This window comes from Haliotis rubra, unplaced genomic scaffold, assembly GCF_003918875.1.
Source record: "Haliotis rubra isolate DU_JTF1 unplaced genomic scaffold, ASM391887v1 Scf402, whole genome shotgun sequence".
Lineage (NCBI taxonomy): Eukaryota > Metazoa > Mollusca > Gastropoda > Lepetellida > Haliotidae > Haliotis > Haliotis rubra.
In genome coordinates this window covers 30,814-47,287 of record NW_025767083.1, presented here as the reverse complement: position 1 = coordinate 47,287, position 16,474 = coordinate 30,814, and the positions used below count along the sequence as shown (strand labels likewise).

Sequence of the window (16,474 nt, the reverse complement as noted above, 5' to 3'; positions counted from 1 at the left end):
AACCAGCCCTTCCTATGCTGTCTTGAGAAGGTGCCCACACTGATTTCTGATCGTTGCAGACAAAGAACCTGCCTTTGCTAACGTAGATCTTCACGAAAGATGAATGCTTGCTGCATAAAGCTAGAGTCTGAGCGAGGGGCCGAACCCATCAATCAGATACACGATTATATCAACTGGCAGATTCTGTCTCCAATACTTCACGAGTGGTCTGAGACACTTGGTGAAAATATATGGTACAGAAGTCAAAACCGAAAAGGAGAACAGTAAAACAATAATGCTTGATATAGCCGTTATTATCTGTCCACGAAAAACCTAAAACTTGTGCTGATCTTTGTGAATATCAATGTGATATTAAACCTGACTTTAAATCAAATTTAAACGTAGCCATCCGCCAATATGAACAAGGTTCAATGCTACATTATGACCTTCAAGAACAATCTTCTCCTTCCAAACGTAACGATTACTAACCTCAGGTCTAAAATTAACCTTTTCTTGCCTACCGATTTTTGAACGGACACTGATACAGTGGGCTTATAATGTAGAGGTTTTGTGTGGCTTGCACTATACAATTATTTCGCCAAGAGTTGTTGAATTGCGTCAGTCACAAACTCGCCATATTTAAATGCCAGAGCAGTTGTTACGACTACACGAAGGAGGAGGGTTTCTTCGACAAATGGAATAACATAACCGTGTTCTATGACTTGCAAAATGTAATCAAGAAGCAGAAATTTGTCTCCAGAAGGCGACATGATTCTTAAGATTCCCCTTTACTATAACATGAGAACTATACTCCAAACTCGAAATTTTCAGATAGATGCAAGGCACTTGTCTCAAGTTCGATACCTTCTAACCCTGCAGATGAAGTCGAATCTGAATAACTGTAAGTCACGGTTTCCGGCGAAGACTCCACGCCTTAGTTTTCTCCAAGACTTTGTCTCTCACTGTATTTCTTTTTGCGTCCTGTTGGGGAGCTACCTCCCTGGAGTTCTGCTGGGCTGACCGGCGCAAAGCTGCTGCTGCAGGACACGTGGCTCGCCAGTGTCCGACCTCTCCACAAGAAGAAACATGGCCTGGAGACGGGGTGATGACGCCCGAGTACTGACGAAAGGGCTGATTGGGAGGAGCTGAGATGTTGGTTGTAAAGTTGGTTGAGGATAAGGACTTGAGTTAAGCGGATCCTTGAGGTCCTCTGCCCTCGGGGCCCTGACGAACTCACGACGTTATCTCTTACGAAGTGCCTTGGTCTCTGCCCTTTCAAACCGTCTCTCCTCCTCCGAATTAGAAACAATTTCGTCACCTTCCAACTCCGATATCAATCCCCATCCCGACGGAGATCTGTCCGCCAGTCACTGATGAACTTATTCCTCTTCTTAATAGAGACATTGAATGAGTGTCTATAAGTTCTAAACATTCTGGAAAATCTCTCCTGTTACAGTGTCTTCGAGCAGAATCCTAGTCTGTCAGAAATATCAGGGTGAACTTGAATTGAATTTCGTTCCCTTTGTATTTAAAGTTTGGCGTATCAATTTTTCTCCACCTTTTAGAAAACACTGAGAGAGACCTTTCCCTCGGACTCGTCGACAATGTCTCTCTTCTAATAACTTCAGTTTGTCAGTCATGTAGTCCTTAAGCAGTTGAAAGGACTCAAAAGGTTCCGAACTGGTCTCCTGTCTCGGCTCCTGAGAAACGTCGGAGTAGAAGTCGTAGACTCTTACTTGATCCATGAGGGACATAAGGGCCAGAAACCAAGGCAAAGCTACTCGCCTGAGTAACGCGTAGACCTCAGTGACGAAACAATATCTTCAACCCACCTTGTAACCTTCTACCACGTGACTAAACAAGCACAACTTCTCATTGCAGCACATGCCTCACGGTAGTCCGTCTAGACTACCGTATTTACCCTAGATAAATTTATTACCTTTCATAGCTCATGGAACGCCTCACTCACTCAGTGGCGTATCACCAGATGGTAGTTCACTTTAATATTCAATCTTCCTTAGTGTGCACCCACAGGCATACAACATGTGAATCTATTCTTGGTATTACCACTTACAACATGGGAATCTATTCTTGGTATTACCACTTACAACATGGGAATCTATTCTTGGTATTACCACTTACAACATGGGAATCTATTCTTGGTATTACCACTTACAACATGGGAATCTATTCTTGGTATTACCACTTACAACATGGCAGAAATAGTGCCCTATGATCCTGCAACTCAGCTCACTCAATTTTTACCTGTGACGTGGCTAGAGGTGTGAGGTGTCCCTGGCTTGGGTGTCTGTATATTGGGTGTGTGGGCCGACACTGGCCCATCCATGCCTTCAATGTAGAACCGGCCTTTGGGTACAATGTCACCGTCCGTACGGCCAACTAGCTTCACACACAGTTTGTCGCCAACCTTCTGATCACCATAGGATTGCTTGTTGACAAGGACAAACTCTTTACCGCCATTCAGAGTTTTCTGAACTTCAGCAACCCACACCTAAAGGTATGATAGTTCAAAATACGTTACATGTCAACCTTTTTGTTACTTGGGAACACATGCATAATTAGGTCTCTACCAGGACTTCCGGTATAAGGTATGGAGTACGGTCTACTACTGGAGTACTATCATGCCGCCTACCACCAATGAGCTCTCGAGAGCTCGTGTGCAAGGAAGATAACAGTAGTCGACAGCAGGGGGCATAGTTATAAACCTAATAGGTTGTCAAGGACACCGCCAGAAGGATTTGAACAAGGACAACTCGCTGTGACTTAAACGGAAGATTAACCAGTTCTTGGGAGAATCTGCAGTTCTTACACGTCATCTTCAGAAGGTCAATACAAATATTTGGAAGCGTTCTGAGGCAACTGTTATGTTTTGTGTTCTTTCTATTAATTAGATTTACTTCATTCGATACTTGGTTAGTAGTATGGCTTCAAAACCTACATTTTGTCACTCGTGTGTTAATCATTCACGCGGAATACAACTTACGTCCAGTTGATTGATGTACAGGGGTATTCGAACTAAACAGAATAAACTTAACCGCAAAGGGAAACGTAAGTCTCATTTTCTGTATGTCAGATGCACAGAAGTATCATCAATGAAACGAAATGTGTACAAACAAAGAAATGCAAAGAACACTATTCCCCATGTGTATCATTCATTTGATCACCCCCGGGAAGATCCGGGTAAGAATTGATCTTCAGTAACCCATGCTTGTCGTAAGAGGCGAGTATCGGGATCGGATGGTCAGGCTCGCTGACTTGGTTGACACATGTCATCGTGTCACAATTGCGTAGATCGATGACATGATGTTAATCACTGGATTGTCTGGTCCAGACTTGATTATTTACAGCCCGCCGCCATATAGCTGGAATATTTCCGAGTGCGGCGTCAAACTAAACTCACTAACTCACTCATGTGACCAGTTTGCAGGAATACAGTCGTTCATGTGTAGGGAGAGGCAACTTTACATTCCAGTCGCTGCCATCGAGTGTTCGACTTTACAGCAACACTTGAATGTTTTGCTCCAACTGACAATTACTACGAATGCCTTAATTTCCTACTGTCTCAACTGTGGCATGTAACTATGCCTATGCCACCCTATTACCAATATGATGTCTTGTGTACAAAGAATTTCGACATTGAGGAAGGTTACAATACTATACATATATACTATCCCCAAAAAGAAACGCACAGGCGTTTTGTATGTTTTAAAATCTATCAATTACCTATTGTGTTCAAACAATCGTCAAAATATGTAACAAAAGTGTTGATAACATGATTTTAAACAATTGTACACGTCAAAATTCGACTTTACCTGAAAATGTTGATTGTGATGAGATTTCTTACAAGGATACAAAAATTCCTCACCGCAACGCAACAGAAATCAACTTCCAGTTGAAATTGTGCAGCAAAGAGCTTGCGCTGTCTGGCTGGCTATAAAAATCCAGATTACTTTGGGAAATCGGCATTCGTTTTGAAGGAGTTTCAAGGTCAAATCACTACGCCATGACTTGACGCTCCGACACGGAACATCGTCATTGAAAGAATGCAGGCGTCTAAGAACGATATCACGGCTTACAGCTCGTTACATCCAAACAAGTATTACAAATGACCCTCCCCGTACAGGCAGACCTCGAGTCACCACTGTAGCCCAAGATCACTACATTTGCGTGATCGTCCTGCCACGGGTGAGAGCACAGCAGCCAGGGTACATGGAGGATATCCGGTCAAACTGTACAGAACAGGTTGAGAGAGATTAGCCTGAGAGCCAGGAGATTCGTGCTACGTCGTCACCATGGCGCTCAGCGTCTCCGTTATCTAAAATTATCCACTTGGTTGTATAAACATTTCCTTCTTCTAAACTGATGCAAAAATTCATTTCCTAAAGTCTATTTGGGGACGAGTTATACATGTTTGAAAATACATCACTTTCGCAACAGATTTCTGGGTTGTGCGTTTCTTTTTTTGAATAGTATATTACTACACAAGTTCAGAGTTCTTTTTTTTCCGTTACTATACTGTAATGCTTTCATAAGTTAGAAATATGCCCGCTGAGGTCAAAAGGTTATATTTATTAACGAGGGCTAAGCTAGTAATATGAGTTAGCGCTGTGTAACATCCTCGCGGTCTTCCTTCAAACGTTGCTCCGAAAGTTGACTAGACTTGGGATTTGTCCCAGAAATGTTTCTTCGACCATTCCTTCTCTGCATGCCACTTTCGCCCTCCTGTACCCGACAAACACAGCAAGTCCCGTAGGCGACTGGACCAATTTGTAAACCTGTCCACTGACAGCTCCTCTGAACGGCCGTAACTGCAGGCGTTCCTTCTTCAATAACGTCACATTTAATATATAACATGACACGACTTTTCTCACTTGTTTTTTTTTAATATCTAAATCTGTAACCATAATCAGTAATTATTTATATGTGTATATTTGCTTATTAACATCAATATCATGAAAGACAGAAATGCCTAACAAGGATAGGATAGGAGATTATATGTACATAAATACACGGGACAAACAGGGCTTGAAGGGATTGGCGCTTAAAGGGTTAAAGGGTTTAGTCTTTCTCTAGTACCTGTGAAGGTCCGGGTTAGAATTGGTCTTCAGTAACCAATGCTTGTCGTAAGAGGCGACTAAAGGGATCGAGTGGTCAGGCTCGCTGACTGGGTTTACACATGTCATTGCATCCCAGCTGCGTAGATCAATGCTCATGCTGTTGATCACTGGATTGTCTAGATTGCCTAGATCATCATCCTCCCACCCCCACCCCACCTCAAATTCGTGGTAGTGTTCCACATCCAACGTGCTTGCATGCGGGTAAACTTAAATCAACCCAAGGATGCACACCCCCTCGTGATCTCGAATTACCTGCCCTTGATTTTCATCAAATGTCAGGTCAGGGTGACATGAAAACAGGCAGGTCTCGCATATCAACCTGCGTTTGTCATCTCTACACCTGTGATGTACTGCCTATAATCCACACAGGGACACGGATATATATTTAATGATGAACTGCAGGAACATCTACAAGAAACTACATCAAGCATGGGAACGAAGATGCACCTGTCAACTTACACAACACAAGGTAAAGTTAAAGTGATAGAATAATTACAAGCTCTTACAGGATGCATTGGCAACATGAACTACATGGAGACGTCTTCGCGTACTCCTCACAAGGGGAACACTACACGGCCTGCTTCAATAACTGCAACCTCTAGCGAGATGAGTGTGAACGACACATGTTGTTGACGCTTGCTCGCCCTTAGCTACTCAATAACAGATTTTATGTCATTACAGTTGACAGTATCCGATATCCAAGTTGTCTTTACACAGGGTGTGGGCTTGTTTGAAGGTCGGTCTTAACAGTATTCCAGGTGCATGAGGTTGTGCCTGCCTTAGATGGAATGAAAGTACTGAGAGGTGCAGGTACTACAAATTAACAATGGGGTATGATGCTGACAAATCAAGAATTGTATAGAGGATAATAGAGGCTTCCTGCCCGCCCATGGGACGCAACTCCGGGCAAACACGCCCCTCACCAACACAGCCTGTTCACGTGGTGTATTAATACATAAACTAAGGGTAACAAAACTACTGCATTGTTAATTTCTTGCAAGATATCTAGAAACCTGATTACAGGTGCATTCTATTATTCTGGCCGAGAGAATTTGTGGGTATATTGGATAGTTTGGTGAAGGGGTGATTGCTGAAAATGAGTCAGTTATGTTGGCTTCATGACTTAGCAAACGTTTGAACGTGACTGAGTTGTGCTGTTTCAACAGTGTTTCAGTATCATCTTCTTTAGTCGGAGGAGTGAGTGAGTGAGTGAGTTGGGCTTTACGCCTCTTTTAGCAATATTCCAGCAATATCAGGGCGGGGGACACCAGAAATGGACTTCACACATTGTGCCCATGTGGGGAATCGAACCCTGGCCTTCGGCGTGACGAGCGAACGCTTTAACCACTAGGCTACCTTTAGTCGGAGGAAGTCCGATCTGATGGACCTTAACCGCTTCGGTGAAACCAGCCTGCACTTTTCATAAAAAAATAGATTCTGGGCAAATTCTAACCGAGGTCCTTGATCGTCTAAGGGACGCAACTCAGTTAAACTTAGTAAGTGAGAGAGTTGAGTGCATGTGCGGTATGGTACTTGGTTATACAGTTCTCAACATGATTGGCGTCAGTGTAGCCAAGCTGCGATGACACAACATCATCTAACGACGGCTAGGCCGGCTGCGACGGCTGCTGCAGGTACCAGCTACAGGCGTCTAGGCTGTGACATGTCTTCCGTGTAGGTAGATACTTCAATACTGTATTTCCATAAAAATGCTAACTCAACGGATTCAACAGCGTCACAACAGTCAGACGTCAGGTCACATTATACTCACGTTCATAAACATGGAACAGTAACTACATTCCGTGTCATGTGCAATGTTAGATAATATATATAACACATTTTGACGTAAATAGAAACATAAAACTAATTAAAACTATTTCAATGCCCAATCTCCCATGTTTCTCATCTCTCACAGTTTCACAGTACATGCTGACGGTTGTTATGTCAGGCTACAATGTATTCAGGATATGCAAAGTCCTTGTGACGACACGTCGATGACATCAACTTGCGCTGCCCCTCTCTCCACGTCTCCAATCCGACAGCACTATTTGTGAAATGTTGTCACAGGCCGTGACGCGTGCGTATCCTGGTGCCAACCACTCGCACGGCGTCGAACTCGGACCAGACACTTTGGACCGAAAGGTCAAGGTCAATCCTTATTGCGTCAGACTTGAAGTCTGGAGGCTAGGTTAAAAGAACATTGAACACAATTAAAGACAGATACATGGGGTTTTTTTTAAATAACACTGTATTTACTCATACATACTGCTATTCTATATATAAGTTGCATTTAGATCAGCTGATTGGTACCTTTATATTATTACTCAAGTGCTAGACTTCAAGACTGTTCGTGTCTCATAGGCAAGCTGGCCGGGTAGTGTTTGTTTTAAATTGTGATTATTTGTTTGTATGTATACCGCGTGACACGTAACTAAACTATCGTTTTATCTTATCTATATATTTATTGCCCAGTGCAGCGTTAAACAAACAAACAATATTTATAAGCAACGTGCTGGTTCCCTGGTTCCCTGTTTAACTACGACTTGTGACAGCTCAAGACAGAGCTCAGTTTAAACCCGTTCCTGGTTGTTTTTTCCATTCAGGAAAGACCGTGTTTTGGGGTAATTTGGATCTGTTTAGCATATCAAGGCTTGCTCAGACTGATATTAAACACGAATGTTCACGAAGAAAGGTAGCAGGGTAAATGCCATGAAATATGTTCATTTTCTACGTCAGAAAATAGGAGCTATTCTGTCATCGCACTCATGATGTGTAAGATATTTGTATATATGTACATAGTGTTTTAATCGAGAATAGGTAGTTATATATGAGTTACAATTCAGCTCTATGACCTTCTTGTCATATAATTACTTATACATCTATGTTTAACAATAGGAATAGAATACTACTTAGTATATTACTGATTGGTATGTAAGAATATTAGTTACGTTTTATACGTTAACATTTTATGTAGTAAAACATTCATTTCAGAGCTCCCACGGTAAGCTTTACTCTCAGTTTACATATCCTAAGTGTCACACTGTATGCTTACAACACTCTTTGCTCCAGGTCGTCCGGTCAGTTCTGTTGTCCAACTGATAGCCCAAGCTCACTACAGCTTAATTTGTATACTCACTTGGCCTCTTACTTCTGGAGGAAGGACACATGGGGTCCTCAAATATTTATCGTGAATTCTTATACTATAAATATTGAGGCTGTCATACATACACACTATAAAAATAAACGTTGGCCTCCCTTCTTCACACCCACCCCCCTCCGTTTGTGTTCATTTTGGGTACAACAAACATAGCGCTCTTATAATAACAATACTTCCACACCGATTGCAGAAAGTCTAAAAATCGAACTGGAATTATCTTTCAGCTCATCCAACCAGCTCGTCGTCGGAAAAGATTGCAATGTGGGTGTGAAATATTTAGTATATTCAGAACTATTAAGATTATCGCCTTAATTTGACAGTTTCTGTACTTCAAATGACTTTGGTCAGTGTTTCCCAGTACGGTTCTAATCACGTGGTCATACACGGGAAATAATGTTCAAAGTGGCATTGAGCCAACTCACTGACTCATTTACATTTAGAATATTTCATGTCACGCGACGTTCATGATTCCTAAATGCTATTAGAAACAAGGAGCACAAAACCTTTTCCATTATCAAGATGTGCGCATCCTGTCCCACCTGTAACCCCCGTCAAAAGTAAGCACAATCAAGTCAGCTCTTCAACTTAAGAAAGTCCGGACATGTTGTACAAGTTAAAATAGGAAACTGCATCGGTATCATGTTTCTGGCTGATGAGAAGTCTATTACCATAAAACGTTTTGAAAGCTTGACCCAGGCTAAGAAATATACAACATCAACGCCAAAATATATGGCCAGTCTCGATTTACCAACGGAAATTTTCGTGGCTTGACTTTATTTGGAAGTCTAGTTGGGAGTAACGTGAAAAATACATAGGGTGGTTATACTCTCCAAGTACGACCTACCTTGAGGTTTTATTTTGAATCGACCCATGAAGATCAGGGGTAGAATGGGTCTTCAGCAACCCATGCTTCTCACAAAAAAGCGACTATACTTGTAAGAGGGGACTAACGGGATCGGGTGGTCATTCTCGCTGACTTGGTTGACACATGTCATCGGCTCCCAATTGCGCAGATCGATGTTCATGATGTTGATCACTGGATTGTCTGGTCCAGACTCGACTATTGACAGACCGCCGCCATATAGCTGGAATATTGCTGAGTGCGGCGTAAAACTAACCTCACTCACTCATTATTTTGAATCATAAATTTGCTTAACTTTTGACTTATTTGAATTTTTTTATTGGCATCTTATATTGAAATTTGACTGGTTAAAGGTTTATTTCACTTGAAACTTCGATGAGATAGTGAGTGAGTGAGTGAGTTTAGTTTTACGCCGCACTCAATATTCCAGTTATTCTATACGATAGAATCAATCCTGCAACTACTTAATGTTTTCTCATATGGCCAGCTTTGGATGAAGTCAAGCACGTGTGAAATACTCTTGTGAACAGGTTTTTTGTCAGTCTTAATCTAATTCTAAAAATGAAACCGATAAGGCATACACTGGGTGGCCAATGTTGTATGAGTGAGTTGGTGAGGGTTTTACGCCGCTTTCAACATTGTGCAAGGATTATCACAACCGAACCTAGGTCATCGATTCCACCAATACTATGTTTACCAAACACCTGGCTATCATATACTCACCATGAAATTGGGGATTAAAATCCGACTTGTTTCTAATTTCTCAAAAGCAGGCGTTCTCCACACCTCCATCCAGTCAGAGTTCGGATCTCGGATCGAAAGAGACTCCACCCCACCAACCCAGAACACCTCATAGATGTGGATCTCCGTGATGTAGATCGGTTCTGGGATTCCGAGCTGTGAACCGCAAACCATATATCTCATCATATGTACATTGTACATAGCTTGCTTAGCTGAACAGAAACAAGACCTTTTCTTTCATGTTATCCTAATAATGATGATAACTTTAAAGAATCAATAACAATGACTGCACCGATAATTATATGAATAACGATGATGATGTCGTGACAGCAGTAGCAGTACTAATGATAATAATGACATTTATACCCTATACGATAATGATAATGACATTTATACCCTATACGATAATGATAATGACATTTATACCCTATACGATAATGATAACTATGACAGTAGCCTGACTGGCTCACCTCCACATATTGTTCATCGTTGAGATGTCCAGGACACCAGGCCTTCTGAGTGTTGCCATAGCTGGGGTAGAAATCCGCGGCTCCCAACATATTATTTGCACTGTAGTCCTTAAAAGGTCTAAACAATAAAAACAATCCATATTTAAAGACTCGAAACGTTTACAAACTCATATGATCACTTCACAAATACATGTTATGCTGAGCACAAAGTGGAGATTCATGTTGGCGTAACTTGAACTTTCACTGTCATGTGATAATATCATCAATACAATAATACAATTTCTGGCTGGTTATCGAAGAAGAAAACTTATTTGTAAATTTATGTAACTGATTTGAAAAAATATTCTGAATAATAAAGAAATAGTGTTACTTGAGTGTTCTCTGTTATGACGTTAAGGCAAGTCATTGATGCCATTTTTTCCGATGTTGGTGGAACCCGACATTACTAACATTCTATCATAGTGGTTTTCACTGTGAGCCTGAATACTGTGCATGCGCATTTCACAAAGCTGATGAACGTCAAAGAACTGTGTCGCTGCGCTGACTGGTTTGACAATATACATGAGTCAGAAAACACTCACACCCAATAGGCAGAAGATGAATCTATGATGGAGGTGATCCACGTGTCCACGACATCTGTAAAGGAAACACAGAACTACATTCACACCAGTTTAAATCAGGGCTCCTTTGACTGTGGCTGTGAAATACCTACCTACATGGTGCCCACTTAAATCTCTAATTTATGTCGGAAAATCCTCACGTGTGTCGCTAGCAGGGACTTGACAACTGGCGGCACACGCGAGGATTTATGCTCACATTACTGCAACCGAGACTCGCACAGGCTTTTATACCGTTAATGATTACCATTTTATATATACTTATCAAAATGACGATGTTTTACTATTTAAGGTCAAAGTGAAACTCCAGGTCAATTCGAATGTACTGTGCACTACCCCAAAATCCAAGAATGTAAAGCACACATGCGATTACTCGACCAAGACTACGGGGGGCTATGATCATTCCTTGTGGAGGGAGGTTCATTATAATTATCATCATCAAAACAATTATTGTTATACAATTTATATATTAGAAAATAGCCATAGATCCTGGCACAATCAGGCTCACCATAAGCTCGGTGCCTTGCAGTCATAACACCCCAAACATGTCAGGCACCCAGAGCAATGGGAACTCGGACAACTTGGTACACGGGAGGGAACTGTGATATTTCGTAAGGGAGCTCTGCAAATTTGCCATGTTTTAACTGAATCGTGACAAAGACATCTGTGTCAAAAGGGACTGAGAAATGAACAATACATATTATTTCAAAGGATATATATAAGAACAAGGCTTGGATACATCTCAGGCTGTGTCAAGGCCTATTCCAAGGAATTCTAAATTGTCATTTTCTGTGATAATCTACTTATTCGTGGTCATACCTTCAAGCATGGCGAAGACGGTAATAGAGGGATGAGCGACGCATGTCCGGCACTGTGACAAGCTATTGGGCAGCATCACCACGCAAAATGTGTTCATGTTCATAGTTACATACAAAATCACACTCGATGGGTGACACCCCTGCCAAAGAAGTCCAATGTAAATCTTCATCCGAAAACGTAACTATTGGTCCAACGTATTGCAGTAATGTGACGGCCCGACACTCAGGGGAAAACACTTGGACATTGGGCGTACAGGTTCCATGGCTGTAGATGTGTACAAGTCGTGTGTCCACTCCAGTCTGAGAGGCACTTTGACCACGGATGCACAGTCGTTCTGATGACACGGTCTTGTGCGCCAGTTGTCGCGCTTTGTCGACCAGATCGGCTTTCGTATTTAACGTTAATTATCTTTTACGTCTGTGATTGTAGTCTCTTAATTTGTTAAGAGTTTGTCACAATGCTCTGTCTTGGTCCAAATTCCACCATCATGCCAATGTCACGCAGCCGTTCCTGACGTGACAGACGTAGTATATTCATGAACGTTTGATTTTGTTTAAAACAATTTCCGTCAGCAATACGCTGACACGTTTCACTGTAACGTTCGGATTGTATCCCGACCATGTTCATGTGCACATCATGAAGAACGTTTGCACGAAATTAATAACAGGTTGAGAATAGAATAATCATTTCAAACCCACATACAGTCATAAAACGTGGTTCCCGAAATATCACCAAGTGTAGAATGTCCCCTACCTGTTTTGATAGCTATAGAATTTGCTTTCTTCTGTGAGGTATGCCATCTCTAGACATTACATACAAGGTCAACCATGATCTGAGTAAGATGTGATTGTGATCTGTGCTGAGGGGGTCCAAAAGGATAACCTCCCTCTTTCTTGAAGAAGGACTTAAAGCATGCAGCAACAACTCAAAGGATCAAAGGAATAGCCCTGAAATTTTCAGAGTTCTAAAGTCAGTGACTACACCTCACTGAAAATGACACTATTCCAAAGAAGAAGTATCCTGAAATGAACCCAATATTGACATATTCCACCGATTTAACATTTCTGGTTTTGGAAGACAAAAGAGGCGAATGTATAACACTCCCGTAACACATTGCAAGTATTAAGTACGATTTACACATGTTTATAAGCTAAAATAGACATTCAAGCAACATGTTTCTACAGGCATTAAAATGAAATGGTCCCTTTGGTGATAAAATGGAGATGCTCAGCTACCTGTCTTGAGAGTATATCCAGCTGAAAAGGGTTCACCCAACAGCAAGCCACGGGGATGTGCCTGCCATAAAGTCCCATGCTGGGATTCGAACCAAGGTCCTAAACCGAAGTCGGACGCCTTGTCAACATGACCAAAGAGGTTAACTCCGTAATGTCACGTCTAGCACCACGCCCTGCTACACGGACAGTGACAACGATATATGCTGATACTGTTATATTTTCCGGTGTTTGGATCTGGGCATGGGTTCAAGATGGAAACGGACAGCCCAGAAGATGACCAGGAAAACCTTCAGCTCTCAGTGTTGATAAAATATATGAAATATATGATGCTATTGTGGATTACGACGACTAAAACAGATACCATTCTTACTGGTATCTGTACTCAGAATCCCGACATAGCCTAATGTTGTTTTCTGTTAAAAGTACCTTACCCGTCGGAAGTGTGTCATGTCCAAAGGCCACTGCTCCTGCTGCTGGTATTAACGTCAACGCCGACAACGGCAACGTGTGGCAGGTACACATCATGGTGTGGGGATCAAAGATGAAAGAAATCTTGTAGCCTGTGAGCACACAGTGAGAACTGCAGTCTGCCAGGTTGGCTACAGTCTTTGATATTTTCACACTTCCTGACACTTTCTTGCCGCTATACAGAGACGATGGGACCATGTTCAGGATCTCTAAGCAAGAGCCATTGCTTGACTTACACATCAGACTCGCAAGACAAAACATTAAAGTCAGAAAGTCTGTTTCCATATTGAAATCAAACTTATATCTCCTTGTTTTGTTCCAAACACAGCTACCGTTGGTATCGGTGAACACACTGTCTGAATGAAACAATCCGTCTCCCTACAAGATGCCGTGAGTGTAAACGACCTGAATCTTTAGCGTTTAATGGTTTGACGTTATGTCTCAATAATACACTCCAACTATAGCATTTTTGTTTTCACAGTGTTCAGGCTTGTTGCCGTTGACAACACTTCTGTCAGTCCTATGTGCCTCGTCCTGTTAGTTGAGGGTTATGTAAACAAGGAATAAAATCGATGATGTGAATTACGGTAAATTTGTACCTACTTGTAGCACATTGTAACCACACGTGTGTCGGTGATTGTCTGGGACAAAATGCACTCGATGCGTTAGTGTTGTTTCTTTAACGGCTGTATCAGCCCGGCGCTGTGTAGATGCAGAAAGTAATTTGTCACTTCTTTCTTATGATAGGAAAATGCGTCTTGAGTCATTGCAGCAACCACAGCCAAAGAATACGATACATTAACACGTTCCAACTTCTACTTACCCGTGCGATCAAATGTTTGCAAAATAAAAGTTTTTGAAGGGGAATAAGGTAACTATCGGAATAGCAATGTACAGTAAACAACATTTATAAGCAACTTGATATTTACTCCCAACATTCCTTTCACATTAGGGGCGGTGGGGTAGTCTAGTGGTTAAAGCTTTGGCTCGTCCGCCGAAGACTCGGGTTCGAATCCCCACATGGGTACAATGAGTGAAGCCCATTTCTGGTGTCCCCCGCCGTGATATTGCTGGAATATTGCTAAAAGAGGCGTAAAAGCAAACTCAGTCAGTCAGTCAGTCCTTTCACATTATCCTTTGACTTAAATTTGTATATCAAAGAACTCACTATTTCAAATTTCAGGGCTGCGTTTGAACAATTACGTTCGACTTCGCATTGAAAACGGTAGATATATTAAAGAACTTGGGGCTGATAGATTATGTCTTGTAATACCAAATATTTGTGCCTTTCTAAACAAAACCTATTCAGATATTACTTTACACAGTATTAACACGTAGATGTCTGATACTCCGGAGGGGCGGTGGGGTAGCTTAGTGGTTAAAGCGTTGGCTCGTCACGCCGAAGACCCGGGTTCGAATCCCCACATGGGTACAATGTGTGAAGCCCATTTCTGGTGTTCCCCGCCGTGATGTTGCTGGAATATTGCTAAAAGCGGCGTAAAACCAAACTCAGTCAGTCAGTGACTCTGGACACATTGCGAAGATCTAGCGATGTTTGTACAGAATGCAGTGCCACATAGACCGCCATTACTACCTCATGTAGTATGATAGAACCATGTGTAATGTGTTTATCTTGTGTCGATACCTCTCTCATAGTCAGATGCTCGTGTAGAATGTGCCTGTGTTCTCCACTACCAAAAAAACAAAGATTGATTGGTTTAACAGACTTCGGCAGTAAGATATTGTTAAGAAGGCTGCATGTGCAACCAGCTGATGTTCTGCACTAAAGTTTCGACATTAAGAACACATGCTGAGGCTTTAATTGCTTGCAAGTTATTGATGTTTATTCACAACAACCACAGACAACAGAACAAAAACACTTCAAGAACCTAAACTTAATGTACCAAACATGTTTCATAAGATGTTTTCGCAATGCTTGACAGCCAAACCGTGAGTGCCTGGTGAGGTCACACTAATCCATATCCCGGCTGTATGATAGGTCAACCTTGACTAAGTGAACCGGTGGTTGATAGCATGAACAAGACGCGTGAAGATCTAGAAGGCTAGAATTGATCTTCAGCAACCCATGCTTGTCTACACCCATGAGGAACGGGCTAGAATTGATCTTCAGCAACCCATGCTTGTCTACACCCGTGAAGATCCGGGTTAGAATTGGCTTTCAGCAACCCATGCTTGTCATAAGAGGCGACTTACCAGCTAAGGGTGGCTGGCTTTATTCACACATGTCATCGTATCCCAAACGTGTAGAGCAATGTTCATGATGCCAATCACTGGATTGTCTGGTCCAGACTATTTACAGACGGCCGGAATATAGCAGGAGAAGTCTGAGCGCGTCGTTAAACAACAAACCATCAAGCGATCACTGAAAATCCGCTCAGTACAAACATGCATTAACCAGTGCCCTTAGAAGCACTACTCAAAGATAGCTTTAAAGCGGTCGTAGTGGTCAGACAGCTTTGTGCAGATGGGCCCTGATCCCCCGCTTACACGATCGTTTCTTACGACACTTGGCGCATTGGGTTAATTATTCCCAGGGGAGGGTGTATCTGGAAACAATTATTCGCAACAAATGGGTAATTCAGCCCAACATATGTTTCCTACAACGCTTTGAAAGCTTCACTGAGCTTTGTGCGTTGTAATTCTGACAAACACTTTTCAAGCAATATCAGTATGTCTCGGAACACTTCAACAGTTGTTGACAACAAAGGCTGGAACTGTTGGCTCAACAAAAGAAACGTTGACTATAAAAAAGGGAAATATATGACCTCCAGATAATGTCCAGGCTCGATTCAGTCGACTCTGTTGCTACAGTTTGGTACACAACCAGTGTTACTGTACGTGTAGGACTTCAGAAGATCAGAGTACAAGATTAGCTGTGTGGAAAATACTTTCAAAAGTGCAATGACCAAATTAGGAAAGTCTGCACATATTAAAATGAGTGTTTATAACCCAAATACATACTTGGTT

General features: G+C 41.9%; 2 protein-coding genes across 2 annotated transcripts in view; both read right to left on the bottom strand.

Moving 5' to 3' along the window:
• The window catches only part of LOC124287593, a 10,203-nt gene extending 7,508 nt beyond the window's left edge, over window positions 1-2,695 (bottom strand). Inside the window, exons 1-2 of the mRNA XM_046724077.1 lie at window positions 2,633-2,695; window positions 2,245-2,491 (exon numbers count right to left, since the gene is read on the bottom strand). Of these exons, the coding sequence (XP_046580033.1) occupies window positions 2,245-2,491; window positions 2,633-2,695 (310 nt within the window). The remainder of the gene's footprint in view (window positions 1-2,244; window positions 2,492-2,632) is intronic.
• A 4,309-nt stretch (window positions 2,696-7,004) lies between these two features.
• Window positions 7,005-13,684, bottom strand: LOC124287591. The gene is made up of 5 exons (XM_046724076.1): window positions 13,450-13,684; window positions 10,929-10,983; window positions 10,348-10,465; window positions 9,860-10,033; window positions 7,005-7,301 (listed from the first exon to the last, which is right to left on the bottom strand). Exons 1-5 carry the CDS (start codon window positions 13,682-13,684, stop codon window positions 7,179-7,181), a joined length of 705 nt encoding a protein of 234 aa, XP_046580032.1. The 3' UTR covers window positions 7,005-7,178.
• Window positions 13,685-16,474: the final 2,790 nt, after the last annotated feature.

Bases quoted from the DNA above. Each gene is read 5' to 3' on its own strand.
- LOC124287591 (XM_046724076.1), bottom strand. From the start codon at position 13,684: ATGGTCCCATCGTCTCTGTATAGCGGCAAGAAAGTGTCAGGAAGTGTG. The intron at 10,984-13,449 runs GTAAGGTACTTT...TTTCCTTTACAG, and splicing joins ACATGACACACTTCCGACGG to ATGTCGTGGACACGTGGATC. The intron at 10,034-10,347 runs GTGAGCCAGTCA...TGCGGTTCACAG, and splicing joins ACGATGAACAATATGTGGAG to CTCGGAATCCCAGAACCGAT.